This window comes from Aotus nancymaae, unplaced genomic scaffold (genome assembly GCF_030222135.1).
Source record: "Aotus nancymaae isolate 86718 unplaced genomic scaffold, 86718_ANA_hifiasm-v0.15.2.pri h1tg000012l, whole genome shotgun sequence".
Taxonomy (NCBI): domain Eukaryota; kingdom Metazoa; phylum Chordata; class Mammalia; order Primates; family Aotidae; genus Aotus; species Aotus nancymaae.
This window is the reverse complement of record NW_026988423.1, coordinates 18,358,633-18,380,449: the sequence shown is the minus strand read 5'-3', so window position 1 is coordinate 18,380,449 and position 21,817 is coordinate 18,358,633. Positions and strand designations below refer to the sequence as shown.

Sequence of the window (21,817 nt, the reverse complement as noted above, 5' to 3'; positions counted from 1 at the left end):
CTTCCTCTATTCTCCTATACCTCTGGGTTTACACCTTTGTTACTTCACTTTTCATAATAACAATTACTTACATCTGTTTCTATCCCTTTTTCCAGTCTGTAAGCACCCAATCTGTGACTTGTTCATCCCCCATGCCCAGTCTAGTTTCTGACACAAAGTAGATACTCAAGTTTGTAGTCTGAAGAATGTGGTCCTAGGAGACCTCAAAGCCTAGCCAAGTGCTTCAAATTCCAGACACCGTTTTGCTCCTTCTCCTTCTATATTTCACAGCTGATCTCTGTCTCTTCACTGTCTTGTATGTGCTCTGGTGTGATGACCAAAAGCTCAGAGTTGACACACCAAGTATATGATATTGTTTGGATCTGTGTCCCAATGCAAATCTCATGTCAAATCATAATCCCCAATGTTAGAAGTGGCCTCTGATGGGAGGTGACTGGATCATGGGGGTGGATTCTTCATGATCGAGAATCCTTCATGATTCATCATGCACTTGGTGCTATTCTCGTGATAGAGTTTTCATGAGATCTGGTTGTTTAAACGTGTGTGGCATCTCCCCACTCTCTCCCTTGCTCTTGCTTTTGCCATGTTAGAGGCCTTGCTCCCCCTTTGTCTTCCACCATGATTGGAAGCTTCCTGAGGCCTCCCCAGAAGCAGGAGCCACTGTGCTTCCTTTATAGCCTGTGGAACCTCTTTTCTCTAGAAATTACCCAGTCTCAGGTATTTATTTATAGCAGTGGAAGAACTGACTAATACAGTGTATGAGGAAAATAGGGAGCAAAATGTTAAATCCTGTGTGGGTGAAATTCAACAATGACAATAGTAATAATAGCAGCTACTGTTTGCTGAATACTGTCTATGCTAGACATCAGGCTATGGGCTTTATAGTCAATATCTCAATGAATTCTAACATCAACCCTATGAGGTAGGTGCTACTATCCTCATTTTATAGGTGAGGCTGAGTAAGGGAAGTGGGAGAACTGAGGTTGGATGAAGGGTCTGACTCTAAAGCCTATATATATATATATATATATATATATATTTATTTATTTATTTTGAGACAGAGTCTTGCTGTGTTGCCAGGCTGGAGTGTGGTGGCACGATCATGGCTCACTGCAACCTCCACCTCCTGGGTTCAAACAGTTACCCTGCCTCAGCCTCCCAAGTAGCTGGGACAACTGGCATGCACCACCACACCCTGCTAATTTTTTTGTATTTTAGTAGAGACGGGGTTTCACCATGCTGGCCAGGATGCTCTCGATCTCCTGACCCCGTGATCCACCCGCCTTGGTCTCCCAAAGTGCTGGGATTACAGGTGTGAGCCACTGCACCCAGCCTAAAGCCTATATTCTTAACTATTCCATTTGAGGGGTTTTTGAGAAGCCAGTTGGAGGAAGGGAAGCCCCACCTGTGTTTACCTTTCCTAGGACCTATTCTGTCTGCCTCCTTGTCTAAAGAGATGTGCCTGGCTCCCAGGTGTGTTTAGCCCAGTGTGGGCTCAGCTGAGTCACCTTGTGCTTTGAAACAAGATAGCACTGAGGGCTCCTGCTGCAACTGGCTCCCAGGGTAGAAAGGGGGAGAGGTCCCACTTCCCTGGCACTGGGGTGACAGATGTGGCCCTGAGGCAACAGGTGACAAAGATCTTCCATCATCACCCCAACAATTCCAACGTGGTAATGGCCCCAAACTGCTAGGAAAGCCAACCCACGTGGAGGAGAGATAAAATCCAGAGGGCTCAGAAATATTTCAACAAATGCAAATATCGGTCTGTCCAATACAGCCCTGTCAGCAGGAAGGGAGAATTCTGCCAGCATGCATGGGGCACACTTTTTGGCACAAGAGACCTGGTTGCTAAGCAACAGTCGTTGGCCTCCCTCCTCCCCATAACCTTTTCCTCTGTTTCCAAGTTTCCAGTTAGCAGATGAGAGGGGCTGGGGCTGCCCAGCCCAGCCCAACCCAGCCCTTGTCCTCCTTTCCTGCAACAAGGGGCCTATTCATGGGTCCTGAGCAGAGTTCATTGTCTCTGTGGCGCGTGTCTGTGTGAGTGTTGGAGACGGGAAACGCGGAGGGGCCGTGTGTGAACCAGGGAGACCTCATCTTCCAACCAAGCTTGCTAGGCTAGCTTTAATCAATGCTGGCCTGAAAACAGGAGCAGAACGCTGCTTAGTAGACCCTGAGGCTTTACAACAGTGCCACTGACCCCTATGGTAAGACTGCGCCTCTGTGCCATCCCTGCTGTGGCCTCTCTCTTTTTCTTTCTCTCTCCCTGCTCTGCCCTTGGGATTCTAGGCTGGTGGAAAGAGCCTCCTGAGGCAGCTCTGGTACAGGGGCTGGATCCTAGCAAGGGCCCTATGTGGCCAATTTCCTGTTTCCTCTCCAGGGACTGCCTTTTTTTCTCCTCTCTTGTCCCTCTTAGGAATATCAAGTGCTTTGCACATACATGGTGCACAACAAATTATTATGATGTTGAACTTTCACTCAAAAAGCAGAGCAAGGAGTCCTGTAATTTTAAAGGCCATTTTTTTTCTAGACTAGCACATGAGCTTGGGCTGTTGAATTTTGAGGTGGGCAGTTCATGAGGTGAGGCCAGTTTGTTCAGAGGCTGAGTTTAAAGCCAAGCTTCCTTGGCACTGAGGTGGGACACCCTCTGTTGCCGCTTCTCTACTTTCTCCTTTTTTTTTTGAGACAGAGTTTTGCTCTTGTTGCCCAGGCTGGAGTGCAATGATGCGATCTCAGCTCACCGCAATCTCCACCTCCTGGGTTCAAGTGATTCTTCTGCCTCAGCTTCCCAAGTAGCTGGGATTATAGTCATGCACCACCATGTCTGGCTTATTTTGTATTTTTGGTAGAGATGGGGTTTCTCAATGTTGGTCACGCTGGTCTTGAACTCCTGACCTCAGGTGATCCTCCCATCTTGGCCTCCCAAAGTGCTGGGATGACAGGCATGAGCCACCGTGCCCGGCCTCTCTACTTTCTTATGGGTGCTTGACTGGCTCTCCCAAGCCTGCTGTCCTCCAGCCTTGCTGCCTGTGTCCTGTGAGTCTCACCTCTAGGCACAAGAAAGAATGCATGTGGTATGATACAAACCATTACCTCCATTTCTCTTGGAAAAGCAAGGCCTGTAGCTCTTGGGAGGTCCAGTCCTACAGGTCCTGGGCTGTCGCTGGTGTAGGGGATGGGGAGGTGGGGCTGCTACCTCACTGTATAGGCAAGGTGTTGGGCTGCTGCCCTGTCTGTGAGCTGAACTGGCATGGGTGGTCTGGGTCCAGTGGAATGGTTTTCAGGGAAATTTGGAGGTGACTGACTTAGGTGAGTCTGACAAAGACTTTCCTTCCTCCTGCCAGAGGGTTAGGAAGACTAGTTCAGTAAAGTATGAAGGCATGACTGGGGAGATTTTGGTGTGAAAGAACATTTCATGTGACACGTGAAAATCACATTTAAGCCAATGTTGTTTTGTAGTCAGTGTTTCAGGGTTTTATCCTCATTGGGTACAACCCTACATGTTGATACTGAAAGATGCTAGGGAGGTGGGAGTCTGAGGGGAAACGGGAGTTGCTTCAGTTTTAAGAGATCTTATCTAACCTACTTGATTATAAATTTTGGGGGGAAAGATATACAGCTTATGATTATCCTTAACATTTGCATTGGGCTTTACAATTTATAAAGCTATTTTAATTCGCATTATCTTATTTGTATCTCCCTCTCTCCCTCCCTCCCTTCTTTCCTTTCCTCCTTTAATGTACTTTAACTGAATTCTCACTTTGTTCCAGGCCCTGTGCTTAGCCCTGAGATGCGTAAACCAGTGAGGAAGGAGAGAGAAGGAAGTACATGAGCACAATATAGGGCCCAACAAGTGCTGTATGCATTGGAGGAAGCTCTGGGGGAAGTGATGTCTGTGCTGAGTCTTGAAGGATCAGTAGGAGTCAGCTACATGGGGAAGGGGAGAGCAGATGCAAAGTCTCTGCGTTGTGACAGTGCCTAAAGGCACTGAGAAATGACATGCATGTCAGTGTGACCCCAAGTTTTGCTGTGGAGGGAGCAAGTGCTGGCAGTGAGGATGGAGAGGTGAGGCAGGGTGAGATCACGGAGGACCTTTGAGCCATGCCACGGAGCTCTGGCTTGATCCTGAAGGCCACAAAGACTCATGGGGTATTTTAGAGATGGGGCTCACATGTTCATATTTGCATTTTAGAAAGATTATTCTGACTTTATGGCATGGAGAATAACAGAGGGAGATGAGACACTCAAGGAGGGAGATTGTTCCTTGGGAAACAGGAGTTATTACTCTTATTTTACAAATGAGAAAACCAAAATTTGAAAAGATGGCCTGAGTTGTAAGTTCACATAGTAGGTTGTAGACATAGCTTTTTTTTTTTTTAAAGATCTTATTTTCATTACTCTTCTTAATGGCTCATGAGCTTCAGACACACTTATGACTTATCCTGCTCTATGCTTTCTCATTGTCATGGCTTTGCTGATTCAATCCTCTTTGCCTGAATTACCCAAGTACATGTACCTCTGTTTCTCCTGGAAAAGCAAGGCCTACAGCTCTTGGGAGGTCCAGTCCTACAGGTCCTGGGCTGTGGCTGGTGTAGGGGATGGGAGGTAGAGCTGCTACCTCACTCCTCTTGTTGCAGCAGCCCAACACCTTGCCTATAGAGCATGTATCTTCATCCATGTGGTTCTGTCTCAGAGGCTGCTTTTTCTAGGAAGCCTTCTGTGGTCACCTCAATGAGAAGTAAGCTCTTGGACTTTTGAATGATGATGGTAGTATATTAGTCTGTTCTCACACTGCTGTGAAGAACTGCCTGAGACTGGGTAATTTATAAAAGAGGTTTAATTGACTCATAGTTCCACATGGCTGGGGAAGCCTCAGGAAACTTACAATCATGGTGGAAGGGGAAGCAAACACGTTCTTCTTCACATGATGGCAGGAGAAGGAAGTGTAAAGTAAAAAGGGAAAAGACCCTTATAAAACCATCAGATCTTGTGAAAACTCACTCACTATCATGAGAATAGCATGAGGGAACTGCCCCCATGATCCAATCACCTACCATGAGGTCCCTCCCCTGATGCATGGTAATTACAATTTGAATTACAATTCAAGATGAGATATTGGGTGAGCCAAACCATATCATTCTATCCCGGCCCCTCCCAAATCTCATGTTCTCATTTCAAAACACAATCATGCCTTTCCAACAGTCCACCAAAGTCTTAACTTTTTCGTATTAACACAAAAGTCCAAGTCTAAAGTCTCATTTGAGACAAGGTAAGTCTCTTCTGCCTACGAGCCTGTAAAATCAAAAGCAACTTAGTTACTTCCCTTATACAGTGGGATACAGGCATTAGGTAAATACATCCATTCCAAATGGGAGAAATTGGCCAAAACAAGGGGGCTACAGTTCCCATGTAAGTCTGAAATCCAATAGGCCAGTCATTAAAGCTTAAAGTTCCAAAATGATCTTCTTTGACTACATGTCATGACATGAAGCATGACATCTAGTTTATGCTGATGCAAGAGATGGGCTCCCATGGCCTTGGGCAGCTCTGCCCTGGTGGCTTAGCAGGGCACAGCCTCTCTCCTGGCTGCTTTCATGGGCTGGTGTTGAGTGCCTGCAGCTTTTCCAGGCTCACAGTGCAAGCTGTTGGTGGATCTACCATTCTGGGGTCTGGAGGACGGTGGCCTTCTTTTCACAGCTCCACTAGGCAGTGCCCCAGTGGGGACTCTGTGTGGGGGCTTCAACCCTACAATTCCCTTCCATAGTGCCCTACCAGAGGCTCTCCATGAAGGCTCCACCCCTGCAGCAAACTTCTGCCTGGACATCCAAGCGTTTCCAGACACCTTCTGAAATCTAGTGGAGGTTTTCAAATCTCAGTTCTTGGCTTCTGTGTACCCACAGGCTCAACACCATATGGAAGTTGCCAAGGCTTGGGCTTGCACCCTCTGAAGCAATGACCTGAGCTGTACCTTGGCCCCTTTTAGCCACAGCTGAAGCTGATGCAGCTGGGACATAGAATACCATGTCCCCAGGCTGCACAGAATAGTGGGGTCCTGGGCCTGGCCCACAAACCCTTTTTCTCTCCTGGGCTTCTGGGCCTGTGTTGGAAGGGACTGCTGTGCAGGTCTCTGACATGCCCTGGAGATATTTTCCCCATTGTCTTGGTGTTTAACATTTAGCTCTCCATTACTTATGCAAATTTCTGCAGTGGACTTGAATTTCTTATCAGAAAATGGGTTTTTGGGCCAGGCCTAAAATCATCTATCACATCATCAGGCCACAAATTTTTCAAACTTTTATGCTCCATTTCCTCTTGAACAGTTTGCTGCTTAGAAATTTCTTCTGCCAGGTACCCTAAGTCATCTCTCTCAAGTCCTAAGTTCCACAGATCTCAAGACAGTGTGGTGGTTCCCCAAGGATCTAGAACCAGAAATACCATTTGACCCAGCAGTCCCATTACTGGGTATATACTCAAAGGATTATAAATCATTCTACTATAAAGACATATGCACATGTATGTTTATTGCAGCACTATTTACAATAGCAGAGACTTGGAACCAACCCAAATGCCCATCAATGATAGACTGGATAAAGAAAATGTGGCACATATATACACCATGGAATACTGTGCAGCCATAAAAGAAGAATGAGATCATGTCCTCTGCAGGGACATGGATCAAGCTGGAAGCCATCATTCTCAGCAAACTAACACAGAAACAGGAAATTAAACACCACATGTTCTCACTCATAAGTGGGAGCTGAACAATGAGAACACATGGACACAGAGAGGGGAACAACACACACTGGGGCCTGTTGAAAGGTGGTGGACAAGGGGAGGGAGAGCATTAGGACAAATGCTTAATGCATGTGGGGCTTAAAATCTAGATGATGGGTTGATGGGTACAGCAAACTACTATGGCACGTGTATACCTATGTAACAAATCTGCACGTTCTTCATAGGTATCCTGAAAGTTAAAGTAAAATAAAAAAAAATGGAAAGACTATATGTGACATGGTTTCATTTATATAAAACTATAAAAAAGGGAACTCTAACATACAGTGACAGAAACAGATCAGTGATTTTCCAGGGCTGTGGGTTGGTGAGAAGTTACCTGAGAAAAAGCAGAAGGAAAATTTCTGGGGTGACCTTAATGTCCTATATTTTGATTGTGTTGGTCATGTGGGTGTATACCTTTGTCAAAGTTATTGATCTGAGAACTTAAAATGTATGCAATATTTTGAATGTGCATTATGCTTCAATAAAGTTGAACAACCCCCCACCCCCGCAAAAAACATAGAACACCACCAAAGTTCCACAGATCTCTAGGGCAGGGGCGAAAGGCCTCCAGTCTTTTTGCTAAAGCACACCAAGAGTCACCTTTCCTCCAGTTTCCAAGGAGTTCCTTATTTCCATCTGAGACCACCTCAGCCTGGATTTCATTGCCTATATCACTATCAGCATTTTGGTCAAAACTATTTAACAAGTCTCTAGGAAGTTCTAAAGTTTCCCACATCTTGCTGTCTTTTTCTGAACCCTCCAAACTATTCCAACCTCTACCTGTTACCCAGTTCCAGAGTCACTTCCACATATTTAGGTATCTTTACAGCAGCACCCCGCTCCCAGTACCAATTTACTGTATTAGTTCGTTGTCACACTGCTATAAAGAACTGCCTGCGACTGAGTGATTTATAAAGCAAAAAGGTTTACTTGACTCACAGTTCTGCATGGCTGGCAGGCCTCAGAAAACTTACAATCATGGCAGAAGGGGAAGCAAACATGTCCTTTTTCACATGGTGGCAGGAGAGAGAGGTGCAGAGGGGAGAGGGGAAAAGCCCCTTATAAAACCATCAGATCTCATGAGAACTTACTCACTATTATGAGAACAACATTTGGGAACTGCCCCCATGATCTCATCACCTCCCACAAGGTCCCTACCCCAACACATGGGGATTACAATTTGGATTACAATTCAAGATGAGATTTTGGGTGGGTATACGGCCAAACCATATCAGGTAGTTTAGCTGAACTTTTCTTCTGTCACTTAACAAATTGTGCTTTGTTTACATGACTTATCTTCAGGACCAGACTACAGGTTCTTTGAGGCAGTCAGAATGGGGAGTGGTCCATGTTGGTTTATTCTGAACTCCCTAGAGTGTCCCCTATAGTGACCTGTGCACTTGGACCAAATATCTATGGAATGAATGAATGGGTGGGTGGGTGAATGGTGGAGGGGCACTTCTTTCTCTGAGCTAGGAGGGAATGAAGACAGGGTGGGATCTTGAAGCTGAAGGAGGGTGTTGAGGGACGTTAGCAGATGCCTTCAATGTTTATGGGAGGAAAGATGAATGATGGCTAAGAGTGCAGGCTTTGAAGTGTTCCAAATCTGCATTCAAGTATTTGCTACTGGCTACATGAGAGTAAGGTCAGTGGGGTTAGGGGTCCCAGGAGGGCACAAGGGGGCCTGGCAAGGTATCTGTGGGAATATACACGGAGTCCCTAAGATGAAAAGAGATTTACAAGTGGCAATGGAAGCACTGGGGTTAAAGAATGGGGACTTGGCAGGATGCGGTGTCTCACGCTTGTAATCCCAGCACTTTGGGAGACCAAGGCGGGTGGATCACGAGGTCAAGAGTTCAAGAGCAGCCTGACCAACATGGTGAAACCCTGTCTCTACTAAAAATACAAAAATTAGCCCAGCATGGTGGCACGTGCCTGTAATCCCAGCCACTCAGGAGGCTGAGGCAGGAGAACTGCTTGAACCTGGGAGGTGGAAGTTGCAGTGAGCTGAGATTGTGCCACTGCACTCCAGCCTAGGTGACAGAGTGAGACTCTGTCTCAAAAAAAATAAAAGAATAGGGACTTGGACTGGATTGTGACTTCTCTCCGCAATCCTTGATGTGGGGATCCTGGGTGTCTGACAGTTATTTCCCCAGAGCCTGATGCTGGATGACCAAGCCCCTGTGGAGGCCCAGTATGCAGAGGAGGGCCCAGGACGTGGGATCTTCAGAGCAGAGCCTGGAGACCAGCGGCATCCCGGTAGGCCAGACTGGGCCATAGGGGAATGACAGGGTGGGGTCAGCGGAGGGTAATCATCCTACATTCCCTGGATCCTCCTTGGGTCAGCCCCACATAATTGATGGTGAGAGGCTGTCTCTCTTTATCCCCAGACCTGCTTTTGCTCCCCATTTCCCACTTTAGGGATTGAGTGGGATTTGTGGACTTCAGTGATCAGGCCCTCTCCATCCTCCCCTGCTCCCCACTCCTTCCCCATCTGGGCTGATGGGGCAGGAGCGGGTATCCTGTTGGAGTTTGTTGGGTACCTGGCCCCACGGTGGTGACTTAGGGTGAATTAAGGCTGGCTGGCAGGAGCAGGAGACCCAGATGCCTCTCTGCGTTTCCCCACAGTTTCTCAGGTGGGGCGCTGGTGCTGCTTGAGACGTGGCTGTGCAGTGCCGGGAGCCCTGGGGCTGCTGGCTGGTGTGGGTGTCGGCTCATGGCTCCTAGGTCAGTGCTGGGGGCCCTTCTCTGGTCTGGGGGAAGTTGGAAGGGAGAAGCAGATGCTGAGCAGGTGTTAAACATAAATGGGACAAGTGTTTTCATCTACTCTGTGCAGACAAGGGGAGAAATTGCAGCAAGAGGGATCTAGGCTCTACATAAAGAATGAAGTGTGTGATCCAAGGACGCCTTAGTCTGACTTTTTCTGGAAATCTTTCCCAGTAAGAGAGATACAGAGAGGACACACACACAGAGAAAGAGAAATACAGAGAGACAGAGAGAATGACACAGAGAGAGAGAGAGAAGGAGGAGAGTCAAAGAGGCAGAGATAGAGGCCAAGGTTTAGAGAGATGAAGCGCTGTGCCCTTCCTCAGTGGATTAGTTGGGGACCTGCCTGAGAGCAAGATGGTTGATGAGGAGGTCAGCACCCCGACCCTCTCCTTTGGAAATTCGACCCTTTCTCTTTGTTCTTCTCTGAAGTGCTGTATCTGTGGCCGGCTGCCTCTCAGCCCATTTCCGGGACCTTGCAAGATGAGGAGATAACTTTGAGCTGTTCAGAGGCAAGCGGTGAGGAAGCTCTGCTCCCTGCACTTCCCAAAACAGGTGGGCCACACCCCTAAGGCTACAGGTCTTCCTCCCCTGCCAGGAACCCGTCACAGCTGGGGGCAAGAGGACTAACTCTGAAGGGCCTTCTGTTCAATGCCAAACGTGGGTCTCTCCCGCCTCTAGTGTGAGGGCAGTGACAAGGTCTCACCTTGCAGAGGTGATCTCTGATTTGGGGCTTTCAGGACTCCCTGAGGACTGTCCTGATCTCTAGCTGGGGCAAGGTCTGGAGACCAGGCTGGCAGGAGGGATGGAAACTTGCCATGTCAGGTAGAGTGAGCCAAGGATGTGGAGGAAGAGGGGTCAGGTGTGTATGGGAGCCAGTGTGTGACCATCAGGGCCACCTAGGGGTCTGGGAATATCGTCCCACTTCATCCCCCTATCTCCCTCCCTTGATTGTCCCCTCCCCTCCAGGTAAGAGTTGGGGATCAGAAGGTTCAATGCTGTCCAGAGGCTCGGGGTTAGAATAAGCTCATTAGAATAAGGTTGGAGTCTGTCTTTGACTAACTGTGTGGCTTTGGGCACATTACTTATTGTAGCGTCTGTTTCCTTCTCCATAAAATGGAAATACAAATATTTACTGCATAAATTTGTAAGGATAAAAGAAACTAATCTAGAAAAAGATGTTAGCACAGAGCTTGTGTAGTAGTCTGTTTGATTTGCCATGACTAAGTAGCACAGACTGGGTGGCATAAACCACATTTATTTTCTCACAGTTCTGGAGGCTAGAAGTCCAAAATCAAGGTGCTGTCAAATTCAGTATCTAGAGAGGGCTCTTTTCCTGGATTGTAGATGGCTGTCTTCTGCCTGTGTCCTCCCAGGGCCTTTCCTATGCTCTTGAGGAGAGAGAGCTGTCTGGTGTCTCTTCCTCTTCTTCTTCTTTTTTTTTTGAGATGGAGTCTTGCTCTGTCACCAGGCTGGAGTGCAATGGTGTGATCTTGGCTCACTGCAACCTCCGTCTCCCAGGTTCAAGCGATTCTTCTGCCTCAGCCTCCCCGAGTAGCTGGGTCTACAGGTGCAAGCCACCACACCCGGATAATTTTTGTCTTTTTAGTAGAGATGGGGTTTCACCATGTTGGCCAGGATGGTCTCCACCTCTTGACCTCATGATCTGCCTGCCTCGGGCTCCCAAAGTGCTGGGATTACAGGCGTGAGCCACTGCACCTGGCCTTCTTCCTTTTCTTATAAGGACATTGGCTCTATTGGATCAGGGCCCCACCCTCATGACCTCATTTAACCTTAATCACCTTCTTAAAGGCCCTGTCTCCAAATATAGTCACATTGAGGGTTGGGGCTTTAAAATATGAATTTGTTGAGGCGGGACACAAGTCAGTCCATAACAGCCTGGAAAAAGCATACACTCAACAACTGGTAACTATTATTATCACAAGATTTGAAATCAGAGGACCTAGACTTAAGTCCTGGATCCATCGCTTCCTGACTCTGTGATCTTGGGAAGTTAATTAAACTCCATGCCTTAGTTTTCTTTCTGTAAAATGGAGAGGATGGCAGTACTCATTGCACAGGGCTGTTGGGACAATGAGTTACCACTTGAGAGCACGCTTAAAAGCACTCAGTTAAAATAGAAAACTGAAATGCTCTACCAATAGGGGTTATATTGTTCTTGGGACTGGTCTCACTTCCTGGGGAACAGGGAGCTTGGCGCTGGGTGACCTGGATGCTGTCATTAAGGCCTCTTCAAGTACCATAGAGTCCTGGGTCCAGCTCTTCCTGTCCCACCCTACCGCCATTCTCCTCCATATGGTTTTCTTGCTGTGATTTCAGTATCTTTCAGAATAAGCAGCAAAGACTTCTTGCTGGAAGTGCAAGTGAGGGATTGGCCGCGCTGGCTCCTGGTCTGCCATGAGGGCTGGAGCCCCGCTCTGGGGCTGCAGATCTGTTGGAGCCTTGGGCATCTCAGGTAACAGGAGCCAGATGTGGGTCCCGTGAAGGGGTGGCCTGGCTGGCGCGGGATGGGAGTTGAAGACCTCGATATGCCCATCACTGGTCAATGTGCTCAGGAAATGTCAAGAGGTCTTTTTGGCCATCTTCTGGCCTCTGGGCACAATGATGCCCTAGCCCATTTCTCTGTTTTGAGTATTACTGCTTTTTAACAAGCATAAATCCCAGAAGTAGTCATTATCACAGTCTTGCAATCATTATACTAGTATTATATCTTGTGCACATTCCAGTTATGATTTCTTCCTTTCTATTCCCTTCTTCTGCCAAGACTCACTCACCACAAGGGAGTGAACCTGTCTGACATCACACTCAACAGCTCCCAGGAGTTTGCTCAGCTCTCTCCTACACTGGGAGGCTTCCTGGTGGAGGCGTGGCAGCCCAGGTAGGACTACCAAGGCAGTTACTTACTGGTGGTCAGTTCAGCAAAAATCTCCTTTCTTGGGATCCTGGTGGTGAGGACACTGGTGGTCTGAGATAGGAGGACAAAGAGGAACATTTTTTAATCAGAAATTACAAATTCAGTTCAGATGAGTCTTGTTTGTCACCACTTCACATCTGCTATTTGCCCTTCACAAGAAATGTAGGGTCGGTTATTATTGTCACAAGATTTGCAATGGTACAAATAAAACACCACCAAAGTTCCAAATGCATTGCCATTTTACAGGTTAGGAAACTGAGGCTTAATAAGGTTAAAGGGTCTTGTCCAAGGTCACATAAGTAATAGGTTTCATGGCCAAGTCAAGCCATGAAACCAGCCCCCTGTCTCCAAGCTAAGTGCTCTCTGAATCCTGCCACACACTATTTGGATAATTCAGATATTTCAGGAGAGAAATGGTTGAATTGCTCTGCCTAAGAGTTGCCTGGAGAGTCTCCCAGAGAAGAGGGCTGTGGAACGGAGCAGCCCCTCCCCCAGATCTGGGGATAGTCTGGTATGGCTGGGGCACAAGCAGAGAGGGTCTTTGCCCCTTCCTAGGCTTCCTCAAGCTGCCTATCAGCCTCCTGGGATGGATGGGTGGGCACCCCCATTACCACATTTCCAATTTGAACTGTTCCTTCAGGCTCCTCCTGTCCAGCTCCTATCCTCGGGAATGTGGCTGGAGATGGGAGGTTCTGACCGGGTTCTTTTCTTGGATACCTGAATGGGCAAATGGAAATAGGGGTGGGACTGACTTCTCCAGGAGAGCCAGGAGTGCTGTGAATTTGGGAAACTAGGAGAAACTAATGTCTAGACATTGCACTGCTAGGGGCAAGAGGTGAATAAAGAAAGGAGAGGGTTTTGGTCAAAAAAGGACCTGAGGCTTATGCTAAGAGAGATGAAGGCAAAGAGGAGAGCAAGAATATGAATATGCAAGGCCCAGGCAGAGGGTTTGGGGTGGAGAATCCAGCACACCTAGGAAGGAGCATGGGGTGAAGAACCCTAGTCATGTACACACTTACCTATCCATTCCTTAATTGAGTGTGTATTTATTTAGGACACTTTGTGGGAACAGTGGGGCTTTCTCATCTGTAAACACTCTGTGTCCCAGTTGGTCTGCAAAGACCATGACGTCCTTCTGCTGCCCTTTGGGAGGTTAGGCAGGAGATGTGCTGCTATCCTGGGGACCAGTGATGAGGAGGGGCCTGAGTGTTTGGGTGGGGCAGGAAGGAAATAGTGGTATTCTTCAGGCTGTGGCTACATGACAGCCTTAAGAACTGTCCACTACCCCCCACCAACCTCCCCCATTCTTCACGTCCTTGGATGTGTGTGGCCACAAGATGGCCCCTGCCCAGCTTCTTGCTGGCATCTCTGTTTTATAGGAACAACTGCACTTCTGGTCAAGTTGTTTCCCTCAGATGCTCTGGTGAGTCATGTCTTGGTCCCTGGGAGGTGGTAGTGGGAGGAAGGGGTGTTCCCCTTGCCTCAAGTGTGGAAGTGTCCTATGGTGAGGCTCTGCTGGGCCTGGGGTGGGGGTCCTGGCCCACCTGCCCATCTGCTTGCCAGGCCCCTTCTTGCACTTGCTTTTCTGCCCCAGCAGAGCCCTTCTAAGCCTCCATCATGTCCCTCACCAGCCACAGATCTGGGTGGCTGATCCCCTTGCTTCATTACCAGGCACTCTCTTCCTTGGCCTCTGACACAAAGTCCCCCTTTCTTCTGGAGAGCCCCAGAGGTGAAATTATTATTGGCTATTGACTAACCTGTTAGCAGCTTCAGGAAACTAAGGGCAGATGGTGAATAAGGTACCAAATGGAAAGCAATCTGTGGAGTTACTTTCATTTGTCTTCCTGTTCATCTGTTCGTCTCTTCATATGTCCATTCACACATCCTTCCACACATCAACACTCTGACCTCTACTACAGGGTGGGCATTCTGTTAGGTACTGGGGCTCCATTAGTACAGATATAGTTTCTGCTCTCAGTAGGCCCACAGCTGGATGGTGCAGGCAGGGGTGTAATCGTCACTTCTACCTTCCCATCCCCTATACATAGGACCAGGGATCAAAAATGAGAGCTGTCCACCCTGGCTCTCTGGGGCTTGGCACTGGGCCGTGCTCCCTGAGAGTTAGGAGCATACTGACACCCACCTCTCTCTCTGTTTCTATCTCACTCATCTCTGTTGGCAGAGTGTGGAGCAAGGCCCCTGGCTTCCCGGATAGTTGGTGGGCAGGCCGTGGCTCCTGGGCGCTGGCCGTGGCAGGTGATCGTGGCTCTGGGCTTCCGGCACACATGCGGGGGCTCTGTGCTAGCACCACACTGGGTGGTGACCGCTGCACATTGTATGCACAGGCAAGTCTCTGTGGCTGCTGAGGAGAGAGAGCCTTAGTTGCCCTTTCTGTTTGGCTGTTGGTGTGTCCTACATCAAATGTTCATGTCCAACTGTTTCCAGCTTTTTGCTCCAAGGCTGGTGTTTGTGAAGTTCTGCCCATTCAGTATCAAGAACAGATATGCACAAATAACAGTAATAATATGAATATTTGTTCTTTATATTCATCAGCCTTTTTTTTTTTTTTTGAGACAGAATCTCACTTTGTTGCCCAGGCTGGAGTGCAGTGGCTCAATCTTGGCTCATTGCAACCTCTGCCTCCCGGGTTCAAGTGATTGTTGTGTTTCAGCTGGGGTGCTACCATGCTCAGCTAACTTTTTGTATTTTTAGTAGAGATGGGATTTCTCCATGTTGGCCAGGTTGGTCTCGAACTCCTGACCTTAGGTGATCCACCTGCCTCAGCCTCCCAAGGTGCTGGGATTACAGGCATGAGCCTGGCCTTACTAGCTTTTAATGTTAAAAATACTTTCACATTCACAGCATACTGTATTTCTTCAGGTTTATCTTTGGTTCAATCATTTTCCGTTAATTATTGGTTAGTATCCATCTTCCTTTTTAGACTGGAAGCTCTGCAGGAGCAGGGACTCTCAGTCTTATTTACCATTGAATCTCTTGGTAGATTTCTCCACTGCTGTGTCTCCAGGGTCTAGAACAGTCCCTGGAATATAGTAGGTGCTTAGTAATTGTGACTTGGAGGAACGAATTAATGATGAGTGAATGAGCTCTTTGATCTTCTCTTGATGGCGAACAGGGCAGAGAGTGTAATCCCCATTTTACCAAGGCTGGGAGGGAGAAGTGCCTCTCCCATGATTATACATAGTAAGTCCAGAGACAGGACTGGGGGAAGTTTTTCTGACACAGGCCTTCTGTGTGTTTGAAAACTTGGAGGGAAGTTATGCAGGAGAGAGGGAGTGATGGTTGCAGATGACCCATAGTCTTCTCTATCCTTCAGGCCTGGAGCATTATTAATCACCTACTGCATGCCCAGTGTCTTGCCGGCTGCTGGGATGATACTAAGAGGCATGGTCCATGGGGCCTGGGAGCTCACCGCCTGCTGCTGGGCACCCCCACCAATGGCCTCTCTGGCCAGCTTCCTCTACCTGCCACTTCACTTAGGAACACCTCTTCTGCCCCTTCCTTCCCGGCTCAGCATGGCCCCTGTGTACAGTTTCAGGCTATCCCGCCTGTCCAGCTGGCGGGTTCATGCGGGGCTGGTCAGCCACAGTGCGGTCAGGCCCCACCAGGGGGCTGTGGTGGAGAGGATTATTTCACACCCACTCTACAGTGCCCAGAATCATGACTACGACATCGCCCTCTTGCGGCTCCGGACCCCTCTCAACTTCTCAGGTGCGTCGTTGGCTTGAGGGTGGGCAGGTTGGAGACTAATGGCGGGAGAGGATGGGGGCTGGGTGGGAGTGGTGAGCTGATTCCCAAAGTTTCCTCTGAGCACTGTAAACCTTAAAACAATTCACTACAGTCCATTTGGGGACCTTAGTGAATTTTGGCATCACCTGGATCTGAAGTTGTTGTCAACTCTTGTGCAGGCTCTTTTGGGAACAAAGGTTCAGGCCCTTTTCATGGCTGGGCTGCAGGTGGGCTTTGCCTTGAGGTCCCAGGCAGCTGCCCCATCCACCAGTAGGCTGCTCTACCCTATCCCCAGGTCAGCCTTGGGCCCTAACATGGCCATTTGGTGCCATGCTACAGTTTATGAAATATATTTTTTCAAATAGCTTCTCTTTCAGTCCTAGAAACAACCCTGATAGGTAGATGAAACAGGTAGATACAGATAAGGACACTGCAGCATAGGGAGGGAAGCGACTGTCTTCAAGGTCACGTTGGCAAACAGTTCCTAAGCCTGTTGCCAGGGCTCCTCCTACTGCAGCACCTGCCCTAGAAGGTGACTCCAGGCTGCAGCCATACCAGCAACCACTCTCCCTGACACACACATGCATGTGGGCATTCACCTACAAACACACACACACACATGCACTCACACAGGCACATGCATGTAGACTCATATGCGAGCATTCACACATGCTCATACATACGTGCTCACATGAACACACCTGTACACACACACCACACACTCACAGACATGCACACTGTGCACACATATAGACATTCACATATACTCAACACTCCTCCCTCCCATCATCACCTGTAATCTTAGGTTTCCCAAATAACAGCCATACACATTTAACAAATATTTTATCACATATGTGAACTATCGTTCAACAGGTAATATTTCTAAGTTAGGCTGGGCTCGGTGGCTCACACCTGTAATCCCAGCACTTTGGGAAGTCAAGGTGAGGGGATCGCTTGAGGTCAGGAGTTCAAGACAAGCCTGGCCAACATGGTGAAACCTCATCTCTACTAAAAATACAAAAATGAGCTGGGTGTAGTGGTGCATACCTGTAGTCCCAGCTACTCAGGAGGCTGAGGCAGGAGAATCACTTGAACCAGGGAGGCAGAGGTTGCAATGAGCCCAGATCGTACCACTGCACTCCAGCTTGGGTGACAAAGCAAGACTCCATCTCAAAAAAAACCAACTAACCAACCAACCAGCCAAACAAACAAACAAGTCTTAGTTGACTGAAATAAGTATATTTAAAAGAGAAATACTACTACATTAGATACCTATGTGGAATCTACTACTGATTCTCCTGCCTCAGCCTCCTGAGTAGTTGAGACTACAGGTGTGCACCACCACACCCTGCTCATTTTCTAAGTATTCTAGTATTCTAAGTAGTAGGCACTACATAGATATCTAATGTAATAGTATTTCTCTTCTAGATATACTTATTTTGTTATAGTAAATAGCATATTTACTATATAGTATAGTAAGTAAATAGCATATTTACTATTTAAATATATGAAATAGGTATAGTAAATAGATAATAACTAGCATCTCTAGTTAGAGAACGTTTATTACTTGCCTAACTAGAGAACCTATATTACTTATCATAAATAGATACTAACCACAAAAATATGTAGCATGAAACAAATCAGTGTGGAAGTTGTAGGTAGCTGAGCCCACTGCAGAAGTCGCTGCACCTGGGCCTGCTGTCTCCTGTTTGGATAGGAGGTTGGCAGGTGGCAAGAAAGGCACAGACCAGCACCAAACAGTCTTTCTCTGTGATGCAGTTAGAGGAACTGAAAGAGAATTGAAAAGGACATGGCATTCTCCCCAAGTGAATGTTTATTCAATGGCATGCCTATGTACTACCTAAAATCATTTTTGGCTGCACCCATGGGATATGTCACATGTTTTTCGAAACACTGTCCTTATTAGAAGTTGGGTACCCATGGCCTGAAAGAATTTGCACCCCCACTTCATCCCCAGGTGTGGGGAGGGGAGGCAGCGTGGGCCCTGTCCACCTGTAGAGGGCGCTATGCACACTGCAGTTTGCATGCTGTCCTCTGTGACGGGTGACCCCTAGGATGGGGACAGTGCAACACTTGCAGAGCCATCTAGGAGGCCTGGCTGGTGGAACCCAGGAACCAGGACTGTTTGAGAAGGGAGCGGGGGAGGATCTGCCAGTTCTAGGTCCTTTGCCCAGACTCTGCAGTGGGGAAAGCAGAGCCTGACTGGGGACCAGGACCATATGCCTCTCTACAGACACTGTGGGCGCTGTGTGCCTGCCAGCCAAGGAGCAGCATTTTCCAAAGGGCTCGCAGTGCTGGGTGTCTGGCTGGGGCCACACCGACCCCAGCCATAGTGAGTCAGCTCCCTGGGCCCTCGATGTGAGAGCGGGTTGGGGGGGCATTCTTCCCCAGGGTGAGGCATGGCCGCATGACAGTGCTGGCCCTGTTTTTCCCCGGCATCAGCCTTGGCCAGGCCTGGGGGCTCCAGTATCCCTTGCCTGGGCCTATCTGGGGAGTACATCTACTGAAAGTTTTCCCCAAACCAGACCCTTTTACTCCCCCTCCCCTTGTCCCATGAGTGCCATGGTCTCAGCATTTGGTGTATGTGTGAGTCCTCCTCTTCCCATTCCTAGCCCCCAAATCTGATACCCTCCTGCTTCCTTGCTCAGGGTCCACAGCTCCCACCCTGGGCTCACCTCTTTGGGTCACCATGTCTCTGGGACTTCTAATTACCTCCCCTCTTGCTGTTCTGCCTGCCTGGCCTTGATTCGTGCCCTGCAGTTTTTCTCGGTGTCTCCCACAGCTTATAGCTCGGACATGCTTCAGGACACAGTGGTGCCCCTGCTCAGCACTCAGCTCTGCAACAGCTCTTGCATGTACAGTGGAGCCCTCACGCCCCGCATGCTTTGTGCTGGCTACCTGGATGGAAGGGCCGATGCATGCCAGGTGCAGCCTGTGGTGGCTGGGGTTGGGGTGGAGATGGAAGTGGGGGTGGGAGGTCAGGGGATCTGCTGTGATTTGACTCCCTGCCCTGGTCTGAGCATGTTGGTGGTGTAAGACAGCCTCTCAAGAAGGAAGGGCGGCCAGGCAAGTCTGGAGCTCATGCTACGGGTTTAAGGAGGGGTGAGGCCAGCAGGTATCTCAGCTAGAAGCAGGAAGGGCCCAGTAAGGAGATTCCACTTGCCATAGTGGTCTGGTTCTCTCCATCAGGAAGAACTAACTGGCTGTTTCTCTGTGTCTCCATGCCTGGATCCCTTAGGGGGATAGCGGAGGCCCCTTGGTGTGCCCAGATGGGGACACATGGCGCCTGGTGGGGGTGGTCAGCTGGGGTCATGGCTGCGCAGAGCCCAATCACCCAGGTGTCTATGCCAAGGTAGCTGAGTTTCTGGACTGGATCCATGACACTGCTCAGGTGAGTGTGGGGCCAGGAGTAGGGCAGGGAGGTTTCGAAAGGACCTGCCCCTCAAATGCTAGGAAGCTTACCCCTTAGGCCCGGGCCTTGCTGGGGGCAGGGGAGGGGACTAGGACATGTTCCCCAGACTGAGTGGAGGAAGAAGTGATGCTTAAACATTGAATCCACTGGATTTCTATCAATTTAAGGATGAACTGGGTAAGAGTAGATCTGAGTTTGTATCCCAGATCTACCATTTCCTGTGTCGACCTTTGGCAAGTTTCTAACTTTGGTAAACCTTAGTTTCCTGATAATAACCATCATGGCTACTTATATTGTAGCCATGTAATGGCTATTGTAGCTATTGTAATGATTAACAGACCAGTACAATGCCTAGCATCGTGCTAGGCTTAGAGTGAGTGATCTGTAGTGTTTTTTGTTTGTTTTTTGCTTTTTTTTGAGGCAGAGTTTTGCTCTTGTTGCCCAGGCAGGAGTACAATGGCGCAATCTCAGCTCACTGCAACAACGACCTCCTGGTTCAGGCAATTCTCCTGCCTCAGTCTCCCGAGTAGCTGGGATTATAGTCATGCACTACCATGCCTGGCTAATTTTTTGTATTTAGTAGAGACGTGGTTTCACCATGTTGGTCAGGCTGGTCTGGAACTCCTGACTACAGGTGATCCACCTGCCTTGGCCTCCTAAAGTGCAGGGATTACAGGTGTGAGCCACGGCACCCATCTGTCATGTCATTTATGTGTGTGTCTGTTACCGCCCTCCCTCTCTGCTCTCTAAGGCGGTTACCAGTGGCCACATTCCCTGCACTGCGGAGAGAGCTCAGCACTTAGCAGTTTGGGTTCTGCATCTATGTAAATTGTGTGACTCTGGGCAAGCCACTCTCCTTCATCTGTTCAATCGGAAGGCCAAGTGAGATAATGTGTACACACACACACTATTTACATAAAGTATTTTACAAATGTAGGGTGTGATCATGAAAAGCATCTTCCTCTAAGGTTGGACAGGGGTGGGGTTGGTAGACAATACATTTCAGAGTTCACAGGGAATGTATATACCCATCTTCTCATAGGAATCTTACAAAAAATCTCGAGTAGCAGATATTTTTAGCTCCATTTGATAGAAGTGAAAATCAAGGCCCTGCATAGTTAAATGGTTTACTAAAATAAGTTGCTTGACTAGTGTAGAGCCATACTGTGAATCTGGTTCCTTTCTCTTTTGGTCTAGGACTCCCTCCTCTGAGTCCTGCTGTTTCTTCCAGTCTCACTGCATACTGTCACCTCATGCTTCCTGGGGTCTCCAGCAGCTCCACTACCAGAGAGGCAGCAGCCTCCGACCCTGAAGGCATGGACCTCCTACTACTGTGTGCGAGGAACAGTCGCCACCCATTGGCCAGCCACTCAGCTGCCGGGCCTCTCCTCTTGGGCCCTGATTTCAGAGTCCTCTTTCTCTTTAGGGACTCAATGACAGGAGAGAGGCTGGGGCTGGGTTGGGATTGCTGTGGTTGCTGAGGGATGAGGGGGAGGAGGAAAGAGGCAGGAGCTGGAGAAGAAGAGGAAGCAGCAGGAAGCCTGCCCTTCTGCCCTCTCTTCTCCCAGCCCCTGTGTGAGTCGTTTGGGAGAGTGCTGGGAGGTGCTCCCAGTCCTGTCTTTTCCCTGTGCTCTCAGGTGGGCTAAGTGCCTCCCTAGAAAATTCTATGGCTGAGAGGCTCCTGGGCAGATGGGGTCAAGGCTGGGCCAGCCTAGATGAAGCCAATGGGAGGCAGGATCCTCTCCACTCTCCACTCCCTTCCTGTTCTCATGTGGCTCTGGCTGGCCCTGTATGGGGTGGGGGCACTGGAAAACAAGAAGGTTGGAGTTGGTCTAGGATGTTGGTTTTAAATGACAGTTCTGTGAACTAGTCCAAGGAGTTCTGTTATTAAAGTGATATATGGTCTCGGTCCAGTTTTTTCTTCTCCCTGTCTCTCACTCGCACGAAGACACACACACACTGCAGGGTAGAATTATAATTTTCCTTCTATCTTCTATACGTGTTTGTTGGAGCTTTGGTGCTCACTCCTGCTCATCTACTCCAGAATTCCATTTTGTGCTTATTTGTTTTGCTGAGGCTGGAGTGCAGTGGCACCATCTCCACTCACTGCATCCTTGACGTTGTGGGCTCAGGGGATCCTCCCAACTCAGCCTCCCTGGTAG

At 48.6% G+C, this 21,817-nt stretch overlaps 1 protein-coding gene across 1 annotated transcript; it reads left to right on the top strand.

Annotated features, from left to right (window-relative positions):
• Positions 1–1,580: 1,580 nt before the first annotated feature.
• On the top strand, positions 1,581–21,604 carry TMPRSS5 (transmembrane serine protease 5). Its single transcript, XM_012470496.2, has 13 exons — positions 1,581–2,204; positions 8,919–9,033; positions 9,403–9,501; positions 9,973–10,095; positions 11,881–12,016; positions 12,326–12,439; positions 13,855–13,898; positions 14,658–14,820; positions 16,026–16,204; positions 18,477–18,575; positions 19,026–19,168; positions 19,482–19,634; positions 20,853–21,604. Exons 1-13 carry the CDS (start codon positions 2,202–2,204, stop codon positions 20,865–20,867), a joined length of 1,386 nt encoding a protein of 461 aa, XP_012325919.1. The 5' UTR covers positions 1,581–2,201; the 3' UTR covers positions 20,868–21,604.
• Positions 21,605–21,817: the final 213 nt, after the last annotated feature.

Bases quoted from the DNA above. Each gene is read 5' to 3' on its own strand.
- TMPRSS5 (XM_012470496.2), top strand. The intron at 14,821-16,025 runs GCAAGTCTCTGT...CCCTGTGTACAG, and splicing joins GCTGCACATTGTATGCACAG to TTTCAGGCTATCCCGCCTGT. The intron at 16,205-18,476 runs GTGCGTCGTTGG...GCCTCTCTACAG, and splicing joins GACCCCTCTCAACTTCTCAG to ACACTGTGGGCGCTGTGTGC.